We start from the raw sequence: 25,181 nt of genomic DNA on the forward strand, positions 1-25,181 counted from the left end.
AAATTGATCAAATTACAGTACAATAATCAGTTTTGGACTCATAACAATCCAAAACAAAATGGCTTAGTTTTGAGTGTAATAATCAATTTTGGACTCAAAATCCAAAAAAAGGCCTTATATCAAGTATCTACTAAAAATTTATAATAAGTAGCTATTAATTAAAAAAATGGCTTGAAGACAAATAATGGCGGTTTCCTCTGGCTACTAGTTTCTTGGGCTATTCACATCACAGGAACAAACATTTTCATATGGAACTGCATATTCCAACTGCAAGATAGAGATCAATATTCAAGAGTGGTAGTTCAATGTAAGTAAACTACAAATAGCTGTCGGAAGGTGTGCCACACAGTTTGAAATGAATGAGTCTGAAGAGAGCATCACTGTTGGCCAGTATCAGAATCCGAAAATCATCCGCCATGAAGACACTCTGAGTTGGATGTATGGTCTTCAGTAGAATAAAAGGGCACTCCATATAACAAAAACCAGCTCACGCTGTGTTCATGACTGTGAGCGCCCCTTCGTTGTGCAAGGGCATTAAGGAGTAGATGAGGCAAACAATTGTTACTCGTTGGAAACTGAAATCGGACCACCAGAGCAGCTTTCCATTTGGTGGAGTCTCAACATCTTGTGATCTGGATCGCAGAGACCTGCATGACGAGAACTGGTGAGTTTCCATACCCATGACCTATCGCTAATGTACCTAAGCTCCTGTTCGTTTTGGATTTTGAGGATCAAATTTGGGTCCAGAACTGTTCGTTGGACCCAAAATTGCATTTAATTTTTAGTCAAGTAATCAGTTTTGGACTCGAAATCCAAAACGCACAGGGCCTAAACAAATTGGCAGGAAATTTTTCAATAAAATTTGCTCAACATGGATCTCAGGTGTTTGCAAGAAACCTCATTCAAGTGAAATTAGTAAAGTCTAGCTTAGTTACGTTAGTGATTTGACTGTATAACTATAAGGTAATTTGGAATGAATATAAAGAAAGCAGAACTACCTATGTAAGCGTAGGAAACACCAACCTGAACACTTGGGAATATCCCACACGGCTATGGATGATGGTGTACAGTCTGGTTCACACAGTGCTCGATCATCCTCATGGTTGACATTCATTGCAAGCATCCATGCTCCAATGGTTACATCCTCATTGCTAAACATTCGGAAACTGCGACATTAAACATTGTAATTGTCATATATCAAAGGCAACAGGACAGGAAATTAAACTCATGTCCTACTGTATGAAGTTCAAGAGAATTTCAGTACTATCGAATGCTCTGGAGAGGTTCAATTATTGCAACAACGTAAAAAATAAAGGCAAAAAGCTTGCTCCAAATATTCCACACGCAATTATAAATAGCTTAACAAGCTTCTGGTACTAGGCATGGACCCATTGGCTAGCTTAGAGTTAAGAGTCATGTATATGCTAACATAACTATCTACTATCTGGTTTTATATAATATTTTTCAAGGCATATGAATGGTGAAACATGCCAAAATACAGCAGAGACAGCAAAGAAGAATTTCTGTCTATCTTATAGTGTACTAGGGGAAAACAACCCCTAACGGATTGGACAACTCTGACATGCTGAGAGGTATTTCGTTCTAATTTCGGTTTTGAAGCAGCAATGTGGTTTTTTTTACGTGGAACAGCTCGGACATCTTTGGAATGATCTCATGAAGAATACAAAATTTGAGTTGGTTATGACCATTTGTTCCTTTTCTTTATGAAGGTTATATTCACCAGTAACAGAAAAGGAAATAGATCAAAGCAAGCCTTCATAAAATGAATCCCTATTAAAATTGAAGTTAGCAAGATACAAGAAAAGCACATAAATGGAGGGAAAGAGGAGCCCATGGCAAGCTCTCATCACCAAAAGATTCGCCAATGAGAAACTGATCCTGAGTGACATCGCTACTGGCAAGTTCACCGGCTTCTGTAAAAAAAACCCAGTGTTCTCAACTCAATAAAATCACCTCCAACGCTTGCCTAAAAGAGGTTCCCAGTGCTTCTACAATCAAAATTTGGCCGTCTTTGGCAGAAGAAGTTGAGAGCCAGTCAGAGAACAGTCTTGATTTCAATCCATTGAGTTTTTCAATCTTGGGTATGGGGTGTTGTCCTGGGTAATCTTGATTGGGTAAATTGTACTCCTTATTTTGTATGAACTTTTTCTATGGAGGATTGCCTAGTCACAATATCCCAATTAACAATGATGCCCAACCCCCAAAGGCCTGCTACAGAAGTGGCACACGAATATGGTGATTAGGGCTGTTGATTGGTTGGTAGCCAACAGGATGTACAGTGTGGGCTTATCCCATGCCGAATGGGGACCCCGTCTGCTCATCAAGACCTTCAAAAATCATTGGTTGAACTTTTGGTGTGAACACTAAAAACCATCCCATTCTTTTATCAAGGAATGGTTAAAGGGTTAAAACATATGATCACAGCGGACCATCAGAGTCCATCCACTGTGGTGGCGGCCCACAGCACCATACACATGCGCCATGTGTATGATGTTTGTCAATGGGGTCCATCCTCATGAACATTCTTTGTATAGTTAATTGATAGCAACACTGTTTGACATATATGTTCCTTATTTTGGTGACTTTGCTAAAGAAACATTATCATTATTTCTCACGGCATAATCACATGTAACAACCATCAATGGTATTTCTAGAAACATAATCATTCATTTCTCATAGAATAATCAAGGTTAGATGCATATAAACATGGATTTGTAGTCACAGCAATTTCATCAGCTTACATGCATGTGATGTGACATAACCTTTTCTGCATGCATTAAATATTCATAGGACATTATGTACAGTGTAGAGCCACCGAATGGAACAAAGAATCATATGCAGAAACTGACTTGATGACACTATAGGATCAAGGTAGGGTCGAGTACAAAACCCAATTCAAAAGAGAAGAAACAGGTAAAGAACCATTCATGTGCTCAGAACCCATCTAAACCAACTTGATTCTAACAATAACGGACAGTAAAGCAGAAGTCGACAAGGAACTGATTTAGGAATTCCATCCCATTACTTGATCTTCTTATAAACAGAAGAAAGTCATTCATCAATCGAGAGCCAACAACAACTCAAGAGCCAAAAGTTTCTGGGAATATATGGGAATAACATGATGATCTTTGGAAGAACGAACAACAAAGGTAAACCAGCCCTTTGTCACATGGCCCAAATAGCAAGTTAGTTATTTAACTGACAAATAAACTGTTAATATTTGAAAAACATCCAATTACATGAAAGTTTTATAGGTTTCTATTATTACCCAAAGTCCATTTGGTATTTGATTGGATTTGTTTCTATAATAAATTTTCATTACTAGCTGCATTTTTTAATTGAGAGAGGTAAAAATATTTCAATACTAGCAAGTAGGATCTAAATTTAAAAAAATATCTAGAAAACACTCAATTGATATTTAAAAAAAATTCTACAAAACACACCATTAGAAGAAGCTGAGGCAATCTTGAAGGACTTTGAATAGGTAAGAAGCTTAGATAGTCTAGAAATAAAAAAGAAGCTTTCATTGGTCTGAAGTTTATGAACTTTATGATAGCAGTATGATATGCTAGGATGAAAAGGACAGTTAACACCTTTTTGGTTTGCTGGGAATATTTTTCTAGAATTCTTTTCCGCTATTTACCATGGAAATTTTTTGAAGCTGTTTGGTTTGCATGGGCAAAATTTCCTAAAAGATTTGTCCCCTCATACCCACTCTGTTTCATCTCACACCTTCTCCTTCTCTCACCAGTGTTGGGGTTAATGGTGTCAAACCAAGGACGCGGGGTTGCTCGCTTATTGCCACGTTGATCCGCGGAAGTGACACTCTACTCCTACATGGAGATGATGTTGGTCACCGTTGTGGCCTCGCAATGCCAGATAGCAGCGGGCATCCTAGATTTCGATGACGAGACTAGAATTGTGGAAGATGTCGAGACTCCAAATCTCCAATCTCCAATCTCCAATCGCTCTCTTTCTCTACAATCGAAATGTCATCATGGTATAAAAAAGGAAGATGTCAAGAAATAAGGGGCTGGCATCTTCAGAGCTTCAAATTTGAGAAGAGCAAGATCGTGGAGGGAAAGGGTGAGGGCGAGGGTGTGGAGGGGTGAAGAAAGGCAAACACGCCCTTAGAGTAATCACCAGGTGAAAATGGTTGATGGAATGCATGGGATAAGTAGGTGTAAAAAGTTAGAATTAAGCCAATAAAAAGAAAGAAAGAATTAAGTGCAAACCAAAATATAACACATGCTTAATTCATATAAACATCAGGAAAAACATGCCACAAACCATTATTTACTGGACTAAAATCTCAGTAGACAGGACAAAACTGCACCTTTCCAAGCATTGATTCATATAAGTACATCATTTGCAAAGTACTGTGGTTCACAAAGCACATGTTACCTACGGCTCTCGATCATGTTTTCCATGTCTTTAAATTATCATGAGGATAAATAACAACTTTCCAACTAAAGCTGGATGTTCACACATCACAGTTGCCAAGTTTCTACAGACTTTACCCATGGAGAACACAGCGTTAGATTTAAAAGTAACACAAAGAAAATCATATAACTCTTTTCTACGATGAAATTCAGCAATAAGAAAAATGGATCCAAATAAATGGTTACACGAAAAGAAAGATAAGTACATGCATAAACGAAGTATATGTCTTTCCATACCATGTTTGTGGAAGGAAGGTATAGGTGTGACTGTGTGAGTGTTAGGTAGTGTAGGTGAGAGAAGTCTGTATAACTCGTTAAAAGGATTGAACTTGCCTGTTGTTTTTTAAGGCAATCAAGCTTGCAACGACATCTGCTGAAAGAGCATATATTGGACCATACGCATGGATAAAATACTCCGTCCCAAGCAAATAAGATAGAGGCTCATACCTGCACAAATGCACAACCTCTGGTCACTACTTCATTTATCATAGCTTCATAAGGCTGTAATTCATAATTGCTGCCATCTATATCAAATCACTAATAGTCTTGAATTTTAAGAGAGATTGATCTAACCATAAGCAATACTATGAAAATCAGTGAGATTAATTTCTAAATTCAAAAAAGGCTATAAGACTAACCATTTAAGTTTTGGGTCAGTAAAAACTGGCCCCTTCTTCATGCATCCAAGATAAGTTAGTGGGTGAGACCGCTCCTTCGCCAAGAGTAATGAAAGGCGATCTGACGTTAGAAGAAACAAAGCTGAACTCAACAACTAGATAGCAATTACATCAGATAGCAAGTTTAAGAAACAGATCCAGGAGCAAATTATTTCAATATAATAAAAAGAATAGCAAAGAGCTCCATAAAACAAATTACCTGGCCTCAAATAAATGTCATCATCAGCTTTAACGTAGAATTCGGAGTCAAAAAGTGCATAAGCAGCTTTGAAGAAAGCTAACCTAGAATAGCAAGACGTGATTAGAGTTTCAACCTAAGTAAAAAATTTAAGCAACATAGAATCGATTTCATATGAGAGATTAAAGGACTCACGTTTTATATGGAAGCTTGCTATATTCTTCCTCAATGTCTAAGAGCATGAAGTCATCATATTCTTGCACCTCCTTTTTGAGGTTGGACATTTTCAATCGATCGTTGGTTTTCCCAATTACAAATCTGAAAGCCAAACCAGTTGATTCTTCCAAACTGCGTGGCCATTGAAACAAACTCATAAAGGTGGCAGTATGAAGAACTTTCCATAGACAGTATTGATTAACAAGTTTTTTCAAGATAACAGAGAGTAATCAAATTCCGTAATCCTCAACAAAAGATTGAACAAGTCTAACAATTTCCGCCAAATATTCTTTCTACATGCTGCAGTTGGACATGTATAAAAAAAAACTGAAGTTGGACCATTGAATGCCAATTGCAATCTGAACATTTTATTTATGGTCGTAACCTCTTACATCAGAACCGAAAGTCTGATTCTAGATTTAGTTGTTTTTCTCTTACAACTTGACGAATCAAGGATCTCAATTCTATTTTATGTAAGCTGATGATCCTCGAGTAACAATATGTTATCTTGTTGGGGTCCCACGCAAAAGCAAATAGTCCCACATCAGTAAAGTGATGTGGATGTGGATGAGTTATAAAGGAATGGGCACCTTCCCTCTAATGGCTAGCTTTTAGGGGTGAGTTCTACCCGTCTAGATTCCCAACATATCTCATGCCCCATCTACAGAAGTCGTGAAAGGCAACGCAGAAAGGTATTCTAAAGAAAATTCTTTTTTGAATGGTTTTCTTAAAAAAACATGTTCATATCTTAATAACCCCCAAAGCTGAACTATTGATGATATTAGATGAAATCAAGGAATTATGCTTACTCAATGCAAATATATGTATTTATACAGAGAGAAATCGAATGCGCGGAATTGAAACAGAAGCAAAGAGAAATCAAGAAAGAATTACCGTTGAAGCCCTTGCCGATCAGAAGGAAACCAGGTCTTCCTCAGAGATCTCCGTCTCCCTGTCGATCCGAATCCCGTCTGAATCCCCACAAATCCCATCACTTTATATCTCTTCGAATTTCCTACATCAATCCCAACCGTTGAATCACCATCGGAATTATGCCGATCGCCAACAACACTATTCACAGTATCCCAAGCAACAGAAACAGATCTAGGTTCCAGATCTTGGCATTTGTAACCGGAACTAGGGTTTGAGATAGCGATCAATCCGAAGATAAAACCTGCGATTCCGAAAAGGAGACAGGCGATCCAAATATAGGATCTCTGATTGTGAGAAATCCATGGTTGATGAGGGTAAAAGAATTTGGGAGATGAAGGCATGTTTAGGAGTCTGTCTTCATAGCCCTACGAAATTAGGGTTTCTGAGAACGTTTGAAGAGGTGAGGATTTTCAGTTTGTGGGGAAGAAACGAAAGCTAGCGCGCGAGAGCGTTAAGAAAAACATACGTTTAACTATCTATTTGTCCTTCATTCTGTTAGTTAGATGCTTAAATAGACCCCATAGGCTCTGTTTGGTTGATCCACTATGGTGGATGGCCGTTCATGCACGTGCAGCCCAAAAATATAGTGGAACCCATATTGTTTGGTTGATCCAAACCATTCATTTGTTGGGCCCTACATAGATAGGGATGCCTGGAAAATCTTCTACATAGTTCATTTTAAAACTCTACATATCGAAGGGTTACGATCATCCTATGGAGAAGATTTTCAATGTTTTGTATCAGCTGACAAAGATGGCTGGATCACCCAAACAATGTTGGCCTGCCGTGCACCATATAATTTCTATTAGAGTTGTGTATATCTTATTACAGAGATTTTGTATGAGGGTGCACGTGAAGTCCAGGATTTTTTTTAAAAGGACAGTGGGGCCCACTTCAAAGGATGATCCAAACAGTTCATTTGTTGAGCCACCATATAAATAGGCTATACACCATAGATCATTTCCCTAGGATGATCCTAACCCTCCAAACAGTTTGAATCATCCTATGAAGTGGACCTACACGGGCTTGCACCAAATAAAATAGCATATAAAAACTCTAGTACACGGGCTTGCACCATATAAAATGTGGAGAGAGAGGGAGAGAGACTTCTGGACTTTCCGCAGGCTATTCGTACAATATTGAAGGTACGCTCACCTTCTTCTTCCAATATGCATGTCTTTTTTCCACCTCGAGAGATGTATTCACTTGTCTTCGATTCTAGGGTTTTGGTTTTCTGTTTCTCTTTCAGCTTAATTTCAATTAATCGGGTATTTACTTGTTATTTCTGTTGAAGTTTCATTCCATTACCATCAAGTACTGGGTTTCTCAATTGAGATGATGATGCTTAATCCAATTTAGTATTGAGAAATCGTGTGAACAACATCAATTTATTTGCAATCTTTATTTCTAGCCCCTTTTTCTACCAAGTCCCTACTATTGATGAATGAAAAGAAGTGGGATTATTAATTTGTAAACAAAATATCCTTTGAAATCATCACAGAGAATGCTCTGCTCTGTTGTTGAAGAACGAGATTTGGAAGGGGGCTTTTGGAATTGTGGCTTAGCATTTTTGTGAATTGTGGGCTGGATTTATATTTGCCAAAAACTTCATTTGTGAGAGAAGCTTTTCCTGACAGTCCATGGAAGGTGTTACAATTGCAAAGGGAGCTTGAATTTAGCCACACCCCTTTGCTATATGTGGAGCAATGCCTGATGATTTGCAAGAGCATTCTCAGTTTTTATTACTTATACATCGAGGGTTTTGAAAATTTTGTATGTTTTTAATTTATTTTCTGAATACCATTTTCCTGCTCTTTATATTATTTCAATTCCCTAGTATTTTCGGGTAAGAAACCCACAAAATGTAAAATCTCCCTAGATTGTCTCTTGCTCTATTGATGGGAAGTGTGTTATTCATAGTTACGATTTGGAGAAAATATATACTAGTAGAACAAGAAAGGGGTTCCTAATTTTCTTTGTGGATGGTGAAGGATTTAGGGGTGGGGGGATCCCAAACAACCAAGATGGTCAGTACGCAAGTGAGATAACAAACCTAATAACAGACCTAAAAGACAATCAATCTAAAGTTACAAAGAGCAGGAAAATCAAGGAGGAAGGTAAGCAAACAACTCCAAACGAATTCCATCAATCCCTGCTCGCGCCATCCGATTTGCTTCGCTATTAGCCGTTCTCCTTACATTCTGAAAAGAACTGACTGCCATCCAGGCATCCCGAATGGGGGTCCTACTATTTAGGCCTTTTCCTAAGTAGAAGAGAAAAAATGCCCACAGAGCAAAAGTGCTGAAGAAGGGCTATTGCTTTAATGGATGCTTTTACTGATAGGACATAGTCCATTTCTATTCTTTTCAAAGATAACAGAATTTTATTAATCTGGCAATGTCAGAATTACAATAACAGGGACAAGACGTCCCATATGCAACTACAACCATGCCATTTTCTTTAGCAACCCAAAATCTGTGTCTAATGAGAGTATAACACTTGCATATTGCATTAGTCATCTTTGGTGCAAGAAATGGAATTATAATTGAGTGTTTTATCTGGTTTACGGGTGTTTGTGCGCATCCATAGGGATTAGTCTCGCCCTAAAATGGGTTGGGGATGTCAAAAATAAAAAATAAAATAAAATTGAGTATTGTATGATAAAAGTATACATTAGTCATCTTTACAAAGGACGTCTTTGCATGTGGGCTCATTCTCTCCTTTTCGGTATAAGAATTCTAAACACTTACATGAGAGTCCTACTTCTGGTCACGCCGGCTACCACAACACTCTCCACAGAGTTCAAAATGATTTCAAGTGGGATGGAATGAGGACCTTCGTTAGAAACTTCATCAGAGAATGTGATGTTTTCCAAATGAATAAAGTAGAAAATGTGGCTCCTGTGGCACTTCTACAACCACTGCCAATACCTTCACGAATCTGGTCAGAAATATCAATGGATTTCATTGATGGGTCGCCAACCTCTCGAGATAATAATGTACTTTTGGTAGTAGTCGATGGGTTTTCAAAATATGGTCACTTAATCTACTTTTCTCATCCATGTACCACCTATATCGTTGCTCAGTTATTCTTGGATAATGTTTTTAAGGTACATGGGATGCCAACTTCAATTGTAAGTGATCGAGACCCCATCTTTATGAGCAACTTTTGGACTGAGTTTTTTAAACTATAATGTGTGCAGTTGAATCATAACTCAGCCTAGCATCCGAAGTCTGATGGTCAGACTCAGACTGAAGTTGTAAATTGTTGTCTTGAAAACTATCTTCGATGTTGTACGGGAGAGCTCCCCTATGACTGGGCAAAGTGGATTCCTTTGGCTTAATGGTGCCACAACACCAACTCATTCATCTACAGGCATGACTTCATATGACAAGCCTAAAATACAATCAATCTAAAGTTACCAAAATCAGGAAAATCAAGGAGGAAGGTAAGCAAACAACTCCAAATGAATTGTGTCGATCACTGCTCGAGCCATCCGATTTGCATTGCTATTAGCCGATCTAACATTCTGAAAAAGAACCAAATGCCCTCCACGCATCCTGAATGGGGGTCCTACTATTTTAGGCCTTTTCCTCAAGTAGAAGAGAAAAAATGCCCACAGAGCAAAAGTGCTCAAGAAGGGTTATTGCTTTTATGGGTGGCTTTACTGATAGACATAGTCCATTTCTATTGTTTTCGAAGATAACAAAATTTTATTAATCTGGCTATGTCTGAATTACAATAATAGGGACAGGATGTACCACATATGCAACTACAACCATGCCATTTCCTTTAGAAACCCAAAATCTGTGTCCATGGAGAGTGTAACACTTGCATAATGCATTAGTCATCTTTTCTACAAGAAATGGAATTATAATTGAGTATTGTCTGATAAAAGTACACATGGATGAATATCTGTATGGATCTGTAGACCATGAAACTTACTAGGAATTTTCACATCATGTCGTTTTTATCTTATGCACATTTTGTATTTATGCAATGACTCAGTTAGGATTTTGTTTTCCCTTAATCTAGCCGACCATGAAGTGCGTGGCTTTTACCATGCCATTAGCTTTTGTGAAGATATTGCTGACCTCATGGATCAATTACAACCTTTGTAGTATCCTTGACTAATTTCTTTCACATACTTTAAATTTCTTTTCCAATTGGAATATGTGCTTATCCATGAAATCCTTTTAATATTAATAATCTCTCATGTTTTCCATCTTTCAGCAATAAAGAATCTTCAGATTGTTTCTTCACTATCAATTTTGCCACTGCAGGATATAGAGTAAGCTTTGTTGTCTTGTACTGTAGATAAAGGGATCTCTGCCTCCATCATTCTTGATGGAAGTTAATAGTTCAAACGCCGAAATAAGACCGCAAATTGTATATCGCTGTAAAAGATGCAGAAGAATTGTTGCTGCCCAAGAGAATGTGGTTCCTCATGAGCAAGGAGATGGCGAAAGAAGCTTCAAGTGGAAGAAAAGAGGAGATTCATTGGAAATTGATAAGAAACCCGAGTGTTCATCAATATTTGTAGAACCACTGAAATGGATGCAAGCCGGTAGTACTGATTATAACTATCCCAGTTAGACCCATCTATTTTCCAGCATCCTTTCTTGCTTTGCTCTTCTATGACATCTCTAAGTTTCAATTTTTTTGCTTTCTGTTTATGAGTGAAATCATCCACGAACTTATTAGCCTTGATTTGGGATTTTGGACAGTACAAGAAGGGTCTGTGGAAGAGAAACTTCAGTGCTTGGGTTGCAAAGCGCGTTTGGGTTCATTTAACTGGGCAGGTATGCAGTGTAGCTGTGGAACTTGGGTCAACCCTGCGTTTCAGCTGCATAAGTGTCGAATTGACGAATGTAGTAATTGAACAGTTTTGTCCTTCTGTATGTTGCTCTCAAGTGAAGCCCATTACTTGAACATTTCGAGGACGTGGAGGGCAGCCCCTCTCCCTATATGTGGGCAAGTGCATTGCATGTGAAAGACAGACATAATTGTAATTTAGGTTGTACTCAGCAAACAATTTGTTGACTTTTTATGTGAAAAAAGTCTTTTTGTAATTCAAACTTACAATGGGGTGTTTTTAGTCTTTATATGTATGCTTTTGGGCTTCCCTCCAAAAAGACTAAAGTCATGAGAAAACTTTAGTCCTAGATGGGAAGTGTGAGAGGATGAGAGTGGCCATATATATATACTTTCACTCTCTTAACCTTGTGAATAAGCAAGAGGTCATGGGGATCCTACGCGCACGGATCGCCCACTTGGGTCCGGTGGGCTTTTGATCTTATCACACACGCGCGCCGCCCGGCCCGGCGTGGCTCGGCCGGCCGCGCGCGTGGACCTAAGGCTTTTTTATTTATTTATTTATTTTTCCTTTTAACGGTCAAGAATTTATTTAATTTTGTTTTAACTCTTTTTTTACCGTTTGAGATTCCGTAATCGTGGTTTAGTGACCGTTTGAAAAACGTCTCTCACGCACTAAAAGAGTGCGACGTTTCACCCTAACGTGTCGATTACCTTTCTATATAAATCGGTTTTAGAGAAAACAGAAGGACATCCTTGACGGATTCTTCTTCTACTCTTTCTCTTATCTGGTTTTTCTCTCTGGTTTTCTGCTCAAGGCTTTTGACAAATATAAGCGAGTTCTTAGGCATCCGGGCTGCGTGAGTGCACATCCCTGGAGCGAGAGTTGTATCCTGGAGGCATATGCCGAGACGCCCATCTGCACCGTTGATTCGTCATAGTGGGGGCAAGATTTGCCTTAAGAACAGCGAAGATTCTTCGTGCCTCAACTCGATAAGTGATCTAACAATTTCTTTTTTCCTTTACAGATTATTATTGCAGAAAATAGTATTATTGATCTCTGTCTTCAAGTTGTGAGGTTAATTTGTTATAAGGTATTCTCGAATCCTAAATTACAGATTTGCACATCATTTTTCTAACATAATCATGGAAAGAGTTATGTGGATGTTGATTTTCTGCTCTTGAGAATGAAAAAAAAAAAATCTAGAATATTCAGTTCGGCAGCTGAACCTTACCGGCATGTTTCTCTCGTTTTGGCTTCTTGCAAGCCAAATAATGCGAAAAATGAGATTTTGCCAAGGCCCTGATGACAACTGATTGCGAGTCAAAAACCAATTATTAGACTAAGAAGTACTTTAATTTTGAGTCCAATAATTGGTTTTTGACTCAGCAATCGGTTTTCATTAATGAGAGAGAGAGAGAGGTTGGAAGACAAAGGAATTGGCATGAGATGAGGTTGCAGGGCTTACACCATGGGACTATCCAAACCGTCTATTTGATGGGCCACAACGTAAACAAGGTGTGCTCAAAAAGTCATTTCCATAGGATGATCCCAGCCCTACAATCTATATAGAAAAAACCTCTATGCGTTGGAGGGTTGAAATCATCCTAGGGAAATGATTTTGGGAGCATATAGTATGAAATGGACCGTTTGGATATCCTATCATCCTATGGTACAAGCCTTACAGTACATGTTGAAAATTGAAATTACTGTACCATACGAACTTGCACAGAATAAAATCTCCTGCTTACGAAAGGTTTGAAAGTGAGCCGTATTGAAATATACTGGACTGTTAGGCCACACACCGTATTATATCTCTATTATAAGAAAGCTCTCGAGTAACCTCATTGGGGAGAGTGTTCTTAAATACTAACGGGTCCTTCCGCAAAATAAAAGACGTCACAGACATCAAAGAAAGCCCTCTATCTCTGCAAATAGCAGAGAACCTCAAAACCCTAGGAAAATCTCTTCGCTCTCAAGAACCGAATCCTAGGGTTAGGGTTAGGGTTTGCCCATCGTCCTTTCCATGGACAACACTCGCGTCTGCAAAACATGCAAAGAGAAACGAGTAATCTTCGACCCTACCTCCAACTCTTATCTCTGCGACGCGTGTGGCCGCGAACAAAACCTCGACCCCGACTACCAAACTCATCTCACCGGATTCGACGGCCCACAAGGCACCTTCCACCGAATCCCCACCACCGTTCGATCTTCCGTCGGTCAGATCAACGGCCAACAAATCTACATCGGTGGCGTCTCCAGTTACAGGGACAAAAAACTCTTCGACGCCAGTCAAAACATCGAAGAAATCACATCAAAATTAGGGTTTTCCGCTGCGAAATCCGCCGAGGTAAAACTAATGATAGAAGAAATCACAAAGGGAGAATTCGGCTCAGGCGATTGGTTTTTAATCCTAATCGGTGCTTGTTCTTACATTGTAATGCGAAAAAACAAAATCCCTTTCTCAATAGCCGAGGCCGCGGCCGCCATTGGTTGTGAAATTCCGGTAATTGGCCGGATGATTAATCGCATCATCGGATTTCTCAACCTGAGATTGCCGGAATTCGACATTATTGTCTCTTTCGAAAGGGCGATTAGGGCTTGTAATGGTTTCGTAGGCGTTGAGAGAGAGACTATGGATGTGATGTTAAAGCAAGGGAGGTTTTTGTTGGAGTGTTGTGTGAAGTGGTTTTTGACTACAGGGCGGCAGCCGCTCCCAATGGTGGCTGCGGTTTTGGTGTTTGTGGGGGAGATGAATCAGGTGAGAGTGTCAATAGAGGATGTGGCAAAGGAGATTTACGCCGGGGTTTCAACGAGCAAAATGCGGTATAAGGAGCTTAAGATTTCTCTATTGAAAGTCGCTCGTGGGTTGCCGTGGGGAAAGGAGATTTCTGTGAAGAATTTGGTTCAGAATGCGGGCACGATTCTTCAGTATATGGAGATGAAATCGAAATTGAAGGATTCGGGTTGTAGTGTTGATGATTCGAATGGTAAGACGCCAATTCGTTTTGATTTACAAGACTGTATAAGTAGGTGTTTAACAAAGGAATTTGAATTTGATTACATGGAAGATGATTATTCTTTGGGAAATGAGAATGGTTGTAGATATTTTGAAGTGGAAGATAAAAATGGGGAATATAATGCGACCCACGATGAATTAGAGAAGCTTAAGCTTTCGCAGGAGTGTTTGTGGAGTACTTATACTGAGTTTTTAAGTAGGTGTGATTATGTTAAGTCCAAGGGAGGGGAGATTGGAGATGTGCATCGAAGAAAGAGGAAGAGGGGAGGTGCGAGTTTGGGATGTATGGAGTGGTGGGTGGGAAAATCAGATTTGAATAAAAAGCTTTCGCTTAACCAAATACTGCAGAGGAATGTCGGGTTTGATGCTTTTCCTCCGTCTTTTGTAGCTGGTGAGGAGGCTTGTAGGAAGAGAAGAGAGAAGATAATTGCAGCCAAGCTGCGAATTGACAAGATTATGCACCCAAATACTGTTGTTTCGAGTTCAGTGAAAGATATTGCCCTTTTAGAGCAGTTGAAAGATGGGAAATCTAGGAGAAAAGGAAGGAAAGGATGTGATATTGATTGCGAAGATAATATTATTGAACTCCTCCTCCTCCATCAGGTGAATGAGGAACAAATAGAGCAGGGGCATTACAAAACCTTGCTTGACCTGCACGTCTTTAATTATTTGGGTATTTACAAGACATCTTCACAAAGTGCTGATGCATCTCAGCGCCATCAGCATCCATAGGTTCGGAGAGTTTTTTCCACACAGCTTTCCTTCATATGACTGAGGCAGCCCCAAGAAAACCAATGGTATTTTGCCGAATTGGGCCTCTTTTAATCCATTAGCTTATTTGCTACAGTTTACGATGTCATGTATATTGATTTTGGTTGGGCCCCCTTGGTTGATTTTTTTGGTTGAGTCCCCTTCTCTTTGGCTAATTTGATGAGTTGATTTTTTTGGTTGAGCCCCCTTCTCTTTGACTAATTCGATGGGTTGATTTATCCTATATATAGTTATTTTTGTATTCCTTTTTATTATTTGTGTTCTCTTCTCTGTTTAAGTCTTTTGGATCATGTTGGTCTGTTCTTAATCATTAAATTTGTTATTTATCTCTCATTTATTGCTATATAGTTAAGAACGACGACCTTTGAGCTGAAAGGGATTAACAGTGACAGATCAGGATCTTTGTATCCAATACCATGGTGCAAGTAGGATCTCCAAGCACTAATAACAAGTCTTGTACTAAAGCAGTCATATAGTGTGACTTTGCTTCAACTGTTGGCTCTTGAGGCGGGCCCACTTAGACTGTCCTAGCTTGACACTTGGTTTAACTTACAATTTGTTACATAAACTCTCTGATCAGACCCAGGCATCCAATAAATTGGAATGATGCATAGAATATTAGAATGCTTCCCCGCGCAAGGATTTGCAATCTAAACTTTTATGCGGCAAAATATAAATATATTGATTTACAAAGGCAAAATAGATGGCATAGGTATTGTAGGAATACCAAGTCATTGCTATTGTTCTTCAACCTTAAGGTCAGAGGTTCAATCCCAGCTTGCGTACCCAAAAAATTGTCATTGCTTTCCATATGGGTATTGATAATTACTGGTTTCAAAAATGCAAAAACCAAGAAGAATCTCAAGATGTTTCCAAAGCTATGATTATGACCTGTAAGCTTATAATTCAGTATTTCTTAATAATATGACACCAAAAAAAAAAACTGAGATTCTCATCTCTCATTTTTGGTTGCACAGCTTCAAGTTCCCATACAAAGGAAATCTCATGTATATCCTCTTGGCTCAAGCCATTTGGGCTACCTTGTAAGGTTATAATCACGTAGAGAGTCTCACCACATGGCTTAATTATACTTGCGCTACAGGAATAGTGTGATCATGAATGGAACATATCTTAATGAGCATACATATGAGTTAAAAATTTCAAAACTGCACTCAATGAATGTTGTTTAAACAAATTCATGAGAACAACTGGGAGAAATCTATCATTCTAGAAAAAGAAGAAGAGAGAAATCTTAATTTTGTGAGGAATAAAAGATCCAAAAGGAATAAACGGAAAGGGGAGGGGTTGGCTAGATAATCATCTATGGAGCCACCAAACTACAGAAACTAGGTATCAATGCTTCGAGCCTCTGATTAGGCTTCTATTATTTCAATGCTCATTTTGAGTTTGGAACCATTGTTCAACTTGCATATTTGATCTAACTGGTGAAGAAAAGTGGCTTTTGAAAGTTAGTGGAGGCATAAAGTGGCCATCAATTCTGTAAGAGCCAGGAGAAGACACTTTCAAGGAATGGGTTCGTGCTAACTATGAGTTTAAAGAATCTGCACTAGCACTTGCAAATTGCCCTGTTTAGCCCTAGATAACCACATGGATGCCACGTTCTGGCGTAGCCTTTAAACAGTTTTCTCCAGATTAGCATATTTTCTCAGCAAATTTGCTATCTCTGAATCGTGGCCCTTTAAAAGTTTGCCTCTGCTATTAGATACTGGCATTAAGAGAAAAAAGAAAGCAGGTTTTCACCTCCCACGTAGATCGTAAAATGATAAAACCTAACAACCCACCTCATACACTAATCGTATTATCACTCCTAGTGCTTATCTACCCCAATTTGAACTCAACCAGTAATTGTTCAGCAACTGAGCTGTTGGTCCTGTTAATACTATCAATTGTAAGTAATTCTCCCTAATAATCCTTTATGAGCATTTTTCACATCTCCTTCCAGTACATTTTGTTCCGCAAGCTATCCATGGTTATCTCAAATGACGAAAGCTTGTGTTATTTAAACCTATGAAAGACTTGAGGCGTGTACTCTGGGAGTTGCAAACTCAATTCTCAATCAGGTAATTAGTCCTCCCTTATCCAATATATATATAAAGCCCTTCTCATAGCGATACCTATCATATCTGCTTGACCTTTCATAAGCGGGGACAGAATGAAACGTACATAGGAAAGGCGCTTACTGTCTGTTCTTGATTCAACACACTTCCACTGTAGTGTTCGAGTGGATACTGCTACTTCCGCTCGAACCATACTAATATTATTGATCAGATCATTGAATCATTTATTTCTCTTGAAATCAGTTCAATTCTTATTTCTACACACGCCTTTTTTTAGGAGGTCTACATCCATTATGTGGCATAGGGGTTACGTCACGTACGAAACTTAATAGTATACCTCTTCTGTGAATGGCTCGTAATGCTGTCTCTCTTCCGAGACCAGGACCCTTTATCATGACTTCTGCTCGTTGCATACCCTGATCCACTAGTGTACGAATAGCATTTCCTGCTGCGGTTTGAGCAGCAAATGGTGTCCCTCATCTTGTGCCTCTGAATCCACAAGTACCAGCGGAGGACCAAGAAACCACCCGACCTCGCACATCCGTAACAGTTACAATGGTATTGTTGAAACTCGCTTGAACATGAATAACTCCTTTTGGTATTCTACGTCCATTCTTAGGTGAACTAATACGCCCATTCCTACGCGAACCAATTCTTGGTATAGGTTTTGTCATATTTTAGCATCTCATAAATATGAGTCGGAGATATACGGATATATCCATTTCATGTCAAAACCGATCCTTTATTTGTACAACGGGTCCCTTACTTTAGAAAGGCCCTTTTTAGAAAGATTACCCTTGTCTCTGTTTATGTCTCGGATTGAAACAAATTACTATAATTCGTCCTCGCCTACGGATCAGTCGACATTTTTCGCAAATTTTACGAACAGAAGACCTTTTTTTTTCATATTTGTCATTCCTTAATTCTGAATCTACTCTTTTGAAGAAAATAAGTCTCTTGAAATTTTGAACCTCGAATTGTATCCCCGTGGAAGAAATGTTTAAAAAGTCACCTAATCGTTCGAACCTTTGCTGCGAATTCTATAAATTATACGTCCCTTGGTTGAATCATAACGACTTACTTCGATTTTGACTCTATCTCCTGGTAGTATCCGTATAAAACTACGTCGGATCCTCCCCGAAACATAACCTAGAATCAGATCTTCATTATCTAAACGAACCCGAAACATACCATTTGGAAGTGATTCAATAATTAAACCATCATGAATCAATTTTTGTTCTTTCATTTCAGGTAACCCCCTTGAAGTATCAACTAATGGAGGAGGAGTGATATTAGACAACCCGCCTTTTCTCTCTTTTTCACAAATCGAAAGTTACGGATCAAATTCGGATATCAGAAGGATCACCATATATAACATAAAATTTCTCCTCCAATTCTTTTTAGTCGAGCTTCTCGATCTGTCATTATACCTCGAGAAGTAGAAAGAATTACAATACCTATTCCACCTAAAATCCTAGGAATTCGTTTATAGTTGGAATAGATTCGTAGACCGGGTCGGCTGATACACTTTAAAATATTTCTATATGTTCCTTTCCGATTCCTTCTATGTCGCAGGGTTAAAACCAAGAAATATTTCTTGTTTTCTCGATGTTTCCTAACATTTTCAATAAAACCTTCTCGTAGAAGTATTTTAATAATGTTTTCGGTTATATTAGTAGATGCTATTCGAACTGTTCCTTTTTTATCCATGTCAGCATTTCTTATAGAAGTTATTATATCAGCAATAGTGTCCTTACTCATGACGAACTACAATATATATATATATATATATATATATATATATATATATATATATATATATATATATATATATATATATATGAGAGAGAGAGAGAACGTTTCCTAGACACTGGTGTAGGTAACTTACCAGTGCACTAGTGGTTTTTAACGCATATTTAATACCAGCCGTCAGATCTCCTTAATCCAAACCGTCCATTCTAAAGAAAACGAAAATGAATAAAAACTTAATTGACATCCCAACTCTCTCCCTCTCGCTGGTACGTCTCTCCCTCCCCTCTGCTACGGCTTAACAAAATCAATGGCTTAACAAAAAAATCGCTGGTATTTCATCTCTCTCTCTCCAAACAAAAAGGGTAACGTTTTCTCATGCCCTTTTTCCCCTGTGATTTTGCATAAACAGCAAGTTGAAAATCTCTCCCTCCAGCTGGACGGCTCCCTCTGGTGCTTCTTTCCCTCCCCACGTCGGTTTCCCTCCACGCCGGTTTCACAGGTACGGCATTTTTTTTGTTTTTCCTTTTTCAGAATGGGTTTTGCATTATTCACGATTCAAGTACAAAAAAAACCCGATTTGCAGAGAGACCTACGGTATCGAGGGTTTTTTCTCTCTTCGATCCTCATCGAACGAATCTAGGGTTTCGAGGGTTTTTTATTGTGTTTGTTGTGGAGAAATTTTTTAGAATGGGGTTCTTAAAGGGGTTTTTAACAGGGAAGATGAACTGCTATTTTTTTGGGTTGAAAAAAATACAGGAATGTAAAATTTGGGTTTAAAAAAATTCTATAAACCTAAAACCCTGGATTTGTTTAAACCTTGATTTTGGGTTTTAAACCCTGGATCTGTTTCCCCTTCGGTTTAAACCCAAAATCAAGTTTAAATTCAGGGTTTTAGCTTATAGAATCTAGGGTTTAACTTGATTTTGGGTCCATTCTATAAATCTAGGTTTGGATTATCTTGGTTTGTTTCCATTATATAAATCTAGGTTTGGGTCCATTCTATAAATCTAGGGTTTTACATTGTGCTATAATTACATTATAAATTTCAGGTTTTAGCTTGTAAAAACCTAGATTATACAATCCAGGTTTTAGCTTGTAAAAATCTATTTCCTCACTCAAAAAATTTGTCTGCTCAATTAGACTTTATGCATACTTGTCTAGTCAATTAGACTTTAACCACAAAATGGGACTAAAAATTTCTCAAATTTGTGATTGCAATGGGCCTTCAGAGATTGCACATTACTTATCAAGATGGGGTGCCAAATTACCTACGAAATCATTTTCAAATTATATAGAAGTGGAAATTGTACACTACTACCAATCTTGTCTCTAGTCAATCCCACATATTCATCTTCTATAATCCCACACATTCACTTTGACATATAAAAAAGGGAAAAGGAAAAACACACTGCAACTACAAGTACTTTATTCCAACCATTTCCATTCTCTTTTACTGCCAAGCGTTGGATGATGACCTTTGATTTGGAAACCTCTCCCTTCATGTGTTGCATTAACCCCTTCAATTCAGATACCTCATCCTTCAATTTGGAAACCTCTCCCTTCGTTTGTTGCATTAACCCCTCCAACTCAGATACCTCATCCTTCAACCTTCGTAGACGATTGAATTCCCTCTGAGGCCCAAATTCGCAACCGGATAAAACATCCTCCAACCATACAAAATAAGAGCACCTCCAAGTGATACCATCCTGCGTGTTTTATAAATGTTAGAAATTAGAAATTGCTATAAAAAAAATTTCACTCAAACAATGTCTATTTCCATTGAAGTGGCAAGAGTAGAAGACCCTCTCTTGGTTATCGTTGATATCCGTATCGGTTATCTTCAAAGTGGCTTTCTTCTGACAATGACATTTTGGTGCGGGTATTATGAAAAATTTGACCTTCCATCACTATTTGTAGATGAAGCAATTAGTTTCTTTTCTCAACCTGCATCAGTTAAATACCCCCAAAGCAGGTACAGGAAGTAACGTCAAGAAACACATAGCATAATGAGAAATACAAATGCATTAATGAAATTACAATGATTATAAAAAGATGCCAAATGTATTTTCAGTTACCCCTTGTGGTTTCAATTTGTATAAGGTAGGCCCCCTCAGTTGACGGTTCGTCCACAGATTGAGGGTTAGGATGATCAACTGAGGGGGCCTGCCTTATACAAATTGAAACCACAAGGGGGTCTACTTGTAACTTTTTAAACATTAGGAGTTAAGTTGAATGTGTCAGAAGCCACAAGGGGTCTAAGTGTATTTTTCCCTAAAAAGAAAACATACTACAGCTGCTGTTGTTTCTCATAAACAACCATTAATAATTAACTGAAACCTCATCATGCTCGGAACCTACAATCAGTCCAATCCAAAAAATATATACCCAACAACAAAATATCTCAAAGAGCTCCAACTCCCAGCTCCTTAGAATCACAAACACCCACAGAACCATATAAAATGAGCCAAGAGTTGGAGCTCTTCAATGTAGATAGGTAATGAGACTACCTAACCAGTCAATTCCAAAGAATTATTGAACAAATGGCCAAGATACAGCAGCACAACTGAAAAAAAAACAATCAATATGATCATCACTTCCATCTCATTTGAAGCAAACCATCGAAACTAGCAAGATGAATGGAATTTTGTAAGCCTAAAAGATGCTTTAAAACACTTAAAATGCAAAGTCCACCTCAACTAAGTCCGCTTTATAAAACACAAACTCCATTTATCTGCTTGAGATGGACTTAAATCTTGTCTGCCTATAAGTCTGCTTCAAATGGAGTTTGTATCTATTTTGTAAGCCACAGAAAATCCGTCCCATTTATCTTGTCTGCCTGTAAGTCTCTTTGAGATGTACTTTGTATCTATTTTGTAAGCCACACGAACTCCACCACCAAAACCCCATAGAAACCCCATTCAAATAAGTACAAAAAAAATAGCAGGCTTCATCTTCCCTGTTAAAAACCCCCTTTAAGAACCCCATTCTGAAAATTTTCTCCACAACAAACACAATAAAAAACCCTCGAAACCCTAGATTCGTTCGATGAGGATCGAAGAGGAGAGAAAAAACCCTTTATACCGTAGGTCTCTCTGCAAATCGGGTTTTTTTTGTAACTGAATCGTGACTAATGCAAAACCCATTCTGAAAAAGGAAAAAATAAATAAAAAAAATGCCGTACTTGTGAAACCGGCGTGGAGGAGGGAAACCAGCGTGGGGAGGGAAAGAAGCACCAGAGGGAGCCGTCCAGCTAGAGGGAGAGATTTTCAACTTGCTGTTTATGCAAAATCACAGGGGAAAAAGGGCGTGAGAAAACGTTACCCTTTTTAGAGAGAGAGAGAGATGAAATACCAGCGATTTTTTTGTTAAGCCATTGATTTTGTTAAGCCGTAGCAGAGGGGAGGGAGAGAGTTGGGATGTCGATTAGGTTTTTACTCATTTTCGTTTTCTTTAGAATGGATGGTTTGGATTAAGCAGATCCGACGGCTGGTATTAAGCAGATCCGACGCCAGTGTCTACGAAACGTTCTCTCTCTCTCTCTCTATATATATATATATATATATATATATATATATATAGAGAGAGAGAGAGAGAGAGAGAGAGAGAGAGAGAATAGTGTTCCTGTGCAGCTGCTCAGATAGCTTATCTGAACAGCTGCTTCAAAAACTCGTGTGGGTTTGTCACTAATCCTATTGTGCTATTGATACATCCCTTGCCTTACAAGAACATGGTTGACATTCTTGATGTTTTTAATTACGACATAATGTTTCCACATGATTGTGTTTAGTATGGTGTGGAATTTGTAGCAGAGCATGTCTGAGCAGCTGCTTCAAAAACTCATGTGGGTTTATCACTAATCCTATTGTGCTATTGATACATCCCTTGCCTTACAAGAACATGGTTGACATTCTTGATGTTTTTAATTATGACATAATGTTTCCATGTGATTGTGTTTAGTATGGTGTGGAATTTGTGGCAGAGCATGTTCTTCCCCTACTTGTGCCACTGCTTATTGCGCAACAGTTGAATGTTCAGCCATTTGCCAAGTGCATACTCTTTGCGAAAGATATCCTTAGGTACTACATTTCTGACTGTTGTTGAGTATCTTTTCCTGTTTAGTTTTGTGCTGATGCACAGTAGGCCCATCCATTCCCAAATCTCACAGGAAAATCGAAGAGAAACGAGGTGTGACTGTTACTGAATCGGGAGCCCCAGAAGTAAAATTCACACCTCCAATAGCTAACAGTGGTCAGTGTGGACCCTTCCAAAGAACAGGTGGGGCGGCCTCATCTTCGACAAAGAGAACCTCATCATGGATGGAGATTGGGTTCACACAGCGAAGGGATCCTTTGCCGCTGTCCATCATTTGGAGCCCAACTTATCATCCAAGCAAACAGTGCCAATTTCACAGCCCGCCCCACTACATATGCCTTGCTGTTGCAGCCTTCCATATCTGCATCTACTCAACAAACTACTTTGTCATGTCCAGTTGATGATATAGAATGACATCCGCCATCTTCCTCTGGTTTTGGCCCTCAGTTGAGTGACAGTGAAATGCAGAATCAAAATTCTCAAGGACCGTCAGATACTTCTTTAAGCAGCCAGAACAGCATAGGCTTTGCCCACAACAGTTTTCCCATTGGACTTCTCAGACAATACCAAGGGACCTCTGTGCTGAATATTAACAATCTAAGTGGTGTGGGCTTCTACACTAATGCTTTGTTGGGCTCTCTAAACAGAAACTGCGGAATGCTGCATCAGGTATCGAACACTCCTACAATTCCACTCCAGGGCATCATACTGACAAAAGAATAGCTGATCTTGGGTCCATATTTGTCTCTGCCAAGACTGAGTGGCCCACACGAAAACTTGCTCCGCCTGCATCAACAGCCATAGGAAGAGGAAGGGGTAGGACTCTAAGGACATTTGGGTCACCCACCAGAATCAACACGGTCTAGTCGTGCGAAAGCATCTTCTGAGCGGCCACCCCTTTGAATTTGCTGTAACTAGTGCTTCTTTTTTTGCTAGAAAAACAGTGGATCAGCCCCTGGAGATTAGCAACATCCCCAGACAGAGTATCAAGTTAACGTTATCCAGATAGGGTGTGTTCTCAACAAGCTCCATGGCTTTCTGGATCAGGTAATACACATATTCATGAGAGTTTTGTTGCCTATTGCATGTTGTAACTATGTGAGCACTTAGGGCTTCTCTCTGCCTTGTTTTCTTTGTTTTTATCTTGATTTTTTTTCATCAGATTACTGTATTCTTTGATTAGCAGCTACAGCTACTTGACTGAGGTCGGAGATAATAAAAGGAAATCCAAATTGTGTTTTATCCCTTTCCTTTTGGTGTGGCAAGCTGCTGACTTTTTTATGATATAGATGCCATGCCCCTTATATAAAGAAAAAGGAATAAAGGATCTCTTTTGAAGCCATTGATTGTGTCATTTCCAGCTGTTAAAACTATTATTTGAAAACAATCAAATATCAAATCCATTCAGATTATATAGTTTTTAGGGAGTTATATCTTTTGTGATTGCTACTAGGAAGCTGATCTAGTCTTTTATAGGAAAATGATCATGATTCACTGAACATGTGGCATATGTAATTGATGACCACAGCCATTGATCTGATGACCACACTTCAGGGTGATGCGTGGATCCAGATTTGATGTCGAAAGGACATCTCGATCGCAAGATTGGTGCAGCATGCAAAAATCAATGGCTTAAAACACTTATCGAAGGACGTTATCGGATGAGGGTGGGAACAATAGTGATTGATGGACTTGTATTGGCAAATGATAATCATGGAACCGATCGTACTATGATTGTTTGCTATTGTTCCACAAAAAAAAAAAAAAAAAATTCTCTCATCTTTTATAGCAATTTTGAGTATGATCATCGTTAACTCCCAAGAAAATGAAGAAAATGATATTCCCTACAACACAACAGCATGTGAATGCATCCAACATGAAATTGCCGAATGCTGTAGGTAGCCTTCTCTTGATCCCCTACCTGTGCCTCCATCTCTAACAATGTGTTTGCAATTCTGTGAAGAAGGAAGCATTCTTCATTGAAGGGATATTTAAGTCATTTCCCCAGAGAGTACATGTTTTTAAATGGAGGGTTGGATTATTTGCTTTAGGGTAGCTGGTACAGATACTGGAAAACATGGGTGATTGGATGTCTAGTGGGTATTACTGGATTACTGAGAGGGGTTCATATACCAGTTTATGAAGAAAACCTTAAAAACTTATAGCCTGCACGAATGACAAACCAA

At 38.8% G+C, this 25,181-nt stretch overlaps 3 protein-coding genes across 10 annotated transcripts; 2 read left to right on the forward strand and 1 right to left on the reverse strand.

The window, feature by feature from the left end:
• Positions 1 to 16: 16 nt before the first annotated feature.
• LOC143891588 (putative beta-1,3-galactosyltransferase 14) lies at positions 17 to 6,947 on the reverse strand. The gene is made up of 7 exons (XM_077396087.1): positions 6,429 to 6,947; positions 5,514 to 5,666; positions 5,340 to 5,422; positions 5,102 to 5,201; positions 4,797 to 4,910; positions 1,024 to 1,166; positions 17 to 647 (listed from the first exon to the last, which is right to left on the reverse strand). Exons 1-7 carry the CDS (start codon positions 6,806 to 6,808, stop codon positions 562 to 564), a joined length of 1,059 nt encoding a protein of 352 aa, XP_077252202.1. The 5' UTR covers positions 6,809 to 6,947; the 3' UTR covers positions 17 to 561.
• A 580-nt stretch (positions 6,948 to 7,527) lies between these two features.
• Positions 7,528 to 11,572, forward strand: LOC143845713 (dual specificity protein phosphatase-like protein). 5 transcript variants are annotated; one of them, XM_077354124.1, is made up of 4 exons: positions 7,528 to 7,612; positions 9,670 to 9,915; positions 10,751 to 11,034; positions 11,195 to 11,572. In XM_077354124.1, exons 3-4 carry the CDS (start codon positions 10,815 to 10,817, stop codon positions 11,347 to 11,349), a joined length of 375 nt encoding a protein of 124 aa, XP_077210239.1. In that variant the 5' UTR covers positions 7,528 to 7,612; positions 9,670 to 9,915; positions 10,751 to 10,814; the 3' UTR covers positions 11,350 to 11,572. The 5 variants fall into 5 exon arrangements, with proteins under 5 accessions (XP_077210239.1, XP_077210240.1, XP_077210237.1 ...); XM_077354125.1 differs by having other exon boundaries at positions 10,785 to 11,034; XM_077354122.1 differs by lacking the exon at positions 9,670 to 9,915 and having other exon boundaries at positions 10,701 to 11,034.
• Positions 11,573 to 13,124: 1,552 nt separating this feature from the next.
• On the forward strand, positions 13,125 to 24,237 carry LOC143891589 (POLLEN-EXPRESSED TRANSCRIPTION FACTOR 2). 4 transcript variants are annotated; one of them, XM_077396091.1, is made up of 3 exons: positions 13,125 to 15,099; positions 22,861 to 22,979; positions 23,044 to 24,237. In XM_077396091.1, exon 1 carries the CDS (start codon positions 13,310 to 13,312, stop codon positions 15,032 to 15,034), a length of 1,725 nt encoding a protein of 574 aa, XP_077252206.1. In that variant the 5' UTR covers positions 13,125 to 13,309; the 3' UTR covers positions 15,035 to 15,099; positions 22,861 to 22,979; positions 23,044 to 24,237. The 4 variants fall into 4 exon arrangements, with proteins under 4 accessions (XP_077252206.1, XP_077252203.1, XP_077252205.1 ...); XM_077396088.1 differs by having other exon boundaries at positions 23,069 to 24,237; XM_077396090.1 differs by having other exon boundaries at positions 22,883 to 22,979.
• Positions 24,238 to 25,181: the final 944 nt, after the last annotated feature.

This window comes from Tasmannia lanceolata, unplaced genomic scaffold, assembly GCF_043159265.1.
Source record: "Tasmannia lanceolata isolate RefF3 unplaced genomic scaffold, GAP_Taslan_0.1 ptg000015l, whole genome shotgun sequence".
NCBI lineage: Eukaryota > Viridiplantae > Streptophyta > Magnoliopsida > Canellales > Winteraceae > Tasmannia > Tasmannia lanceolata.

Excerpts from the sequence above, each read along its gene's own strand:
- LOC143891588 (XM_077396087.1), bottom strand. The coding sequence starts at position 6,808 with ATGCCTTCATCTCCCAAATTCTTTTACCCTCATCAACCATGGATTTCT. Across the intron at positions 5,202-5,339 it reads TGACATTTATTTGAGGCCAG|ATCGCCTTTCATTACTCTTG; the intron begins GTAATTTGTTTT and ends TTCTAACGTCAG. Across the intron at positions 648-1,023 it reads GGATATTCCCAAGTGTTCAG|GTCTCTGCGATCCAGATCAC; the intron begins GTTGGTGTTTCC and ends CTCGTCATGCAG.
- LOC143845713 (XM_077354124.1), top strand. The coding sequence starts at position 10,815 with ATGGAAGTTAATAGTTCAAACGCCGAAATAAGACCGCAAATTGTATAT. Across the intron at positions 11,035-11,194 it reads ACTGAAATGGATGCAAGCCG|TACAAGAAGGGTCTGTGGAA; the intron begins GTAGTACTGATT and ends GATTTTGGACAG.
- LOC143891589 (XM_077396091.1), top strand. The coding sequence starts at position 13,310 with ATGGACAACACTCGCGTCTGCAAAACATGCAAAGAGAAACGAGTAATC.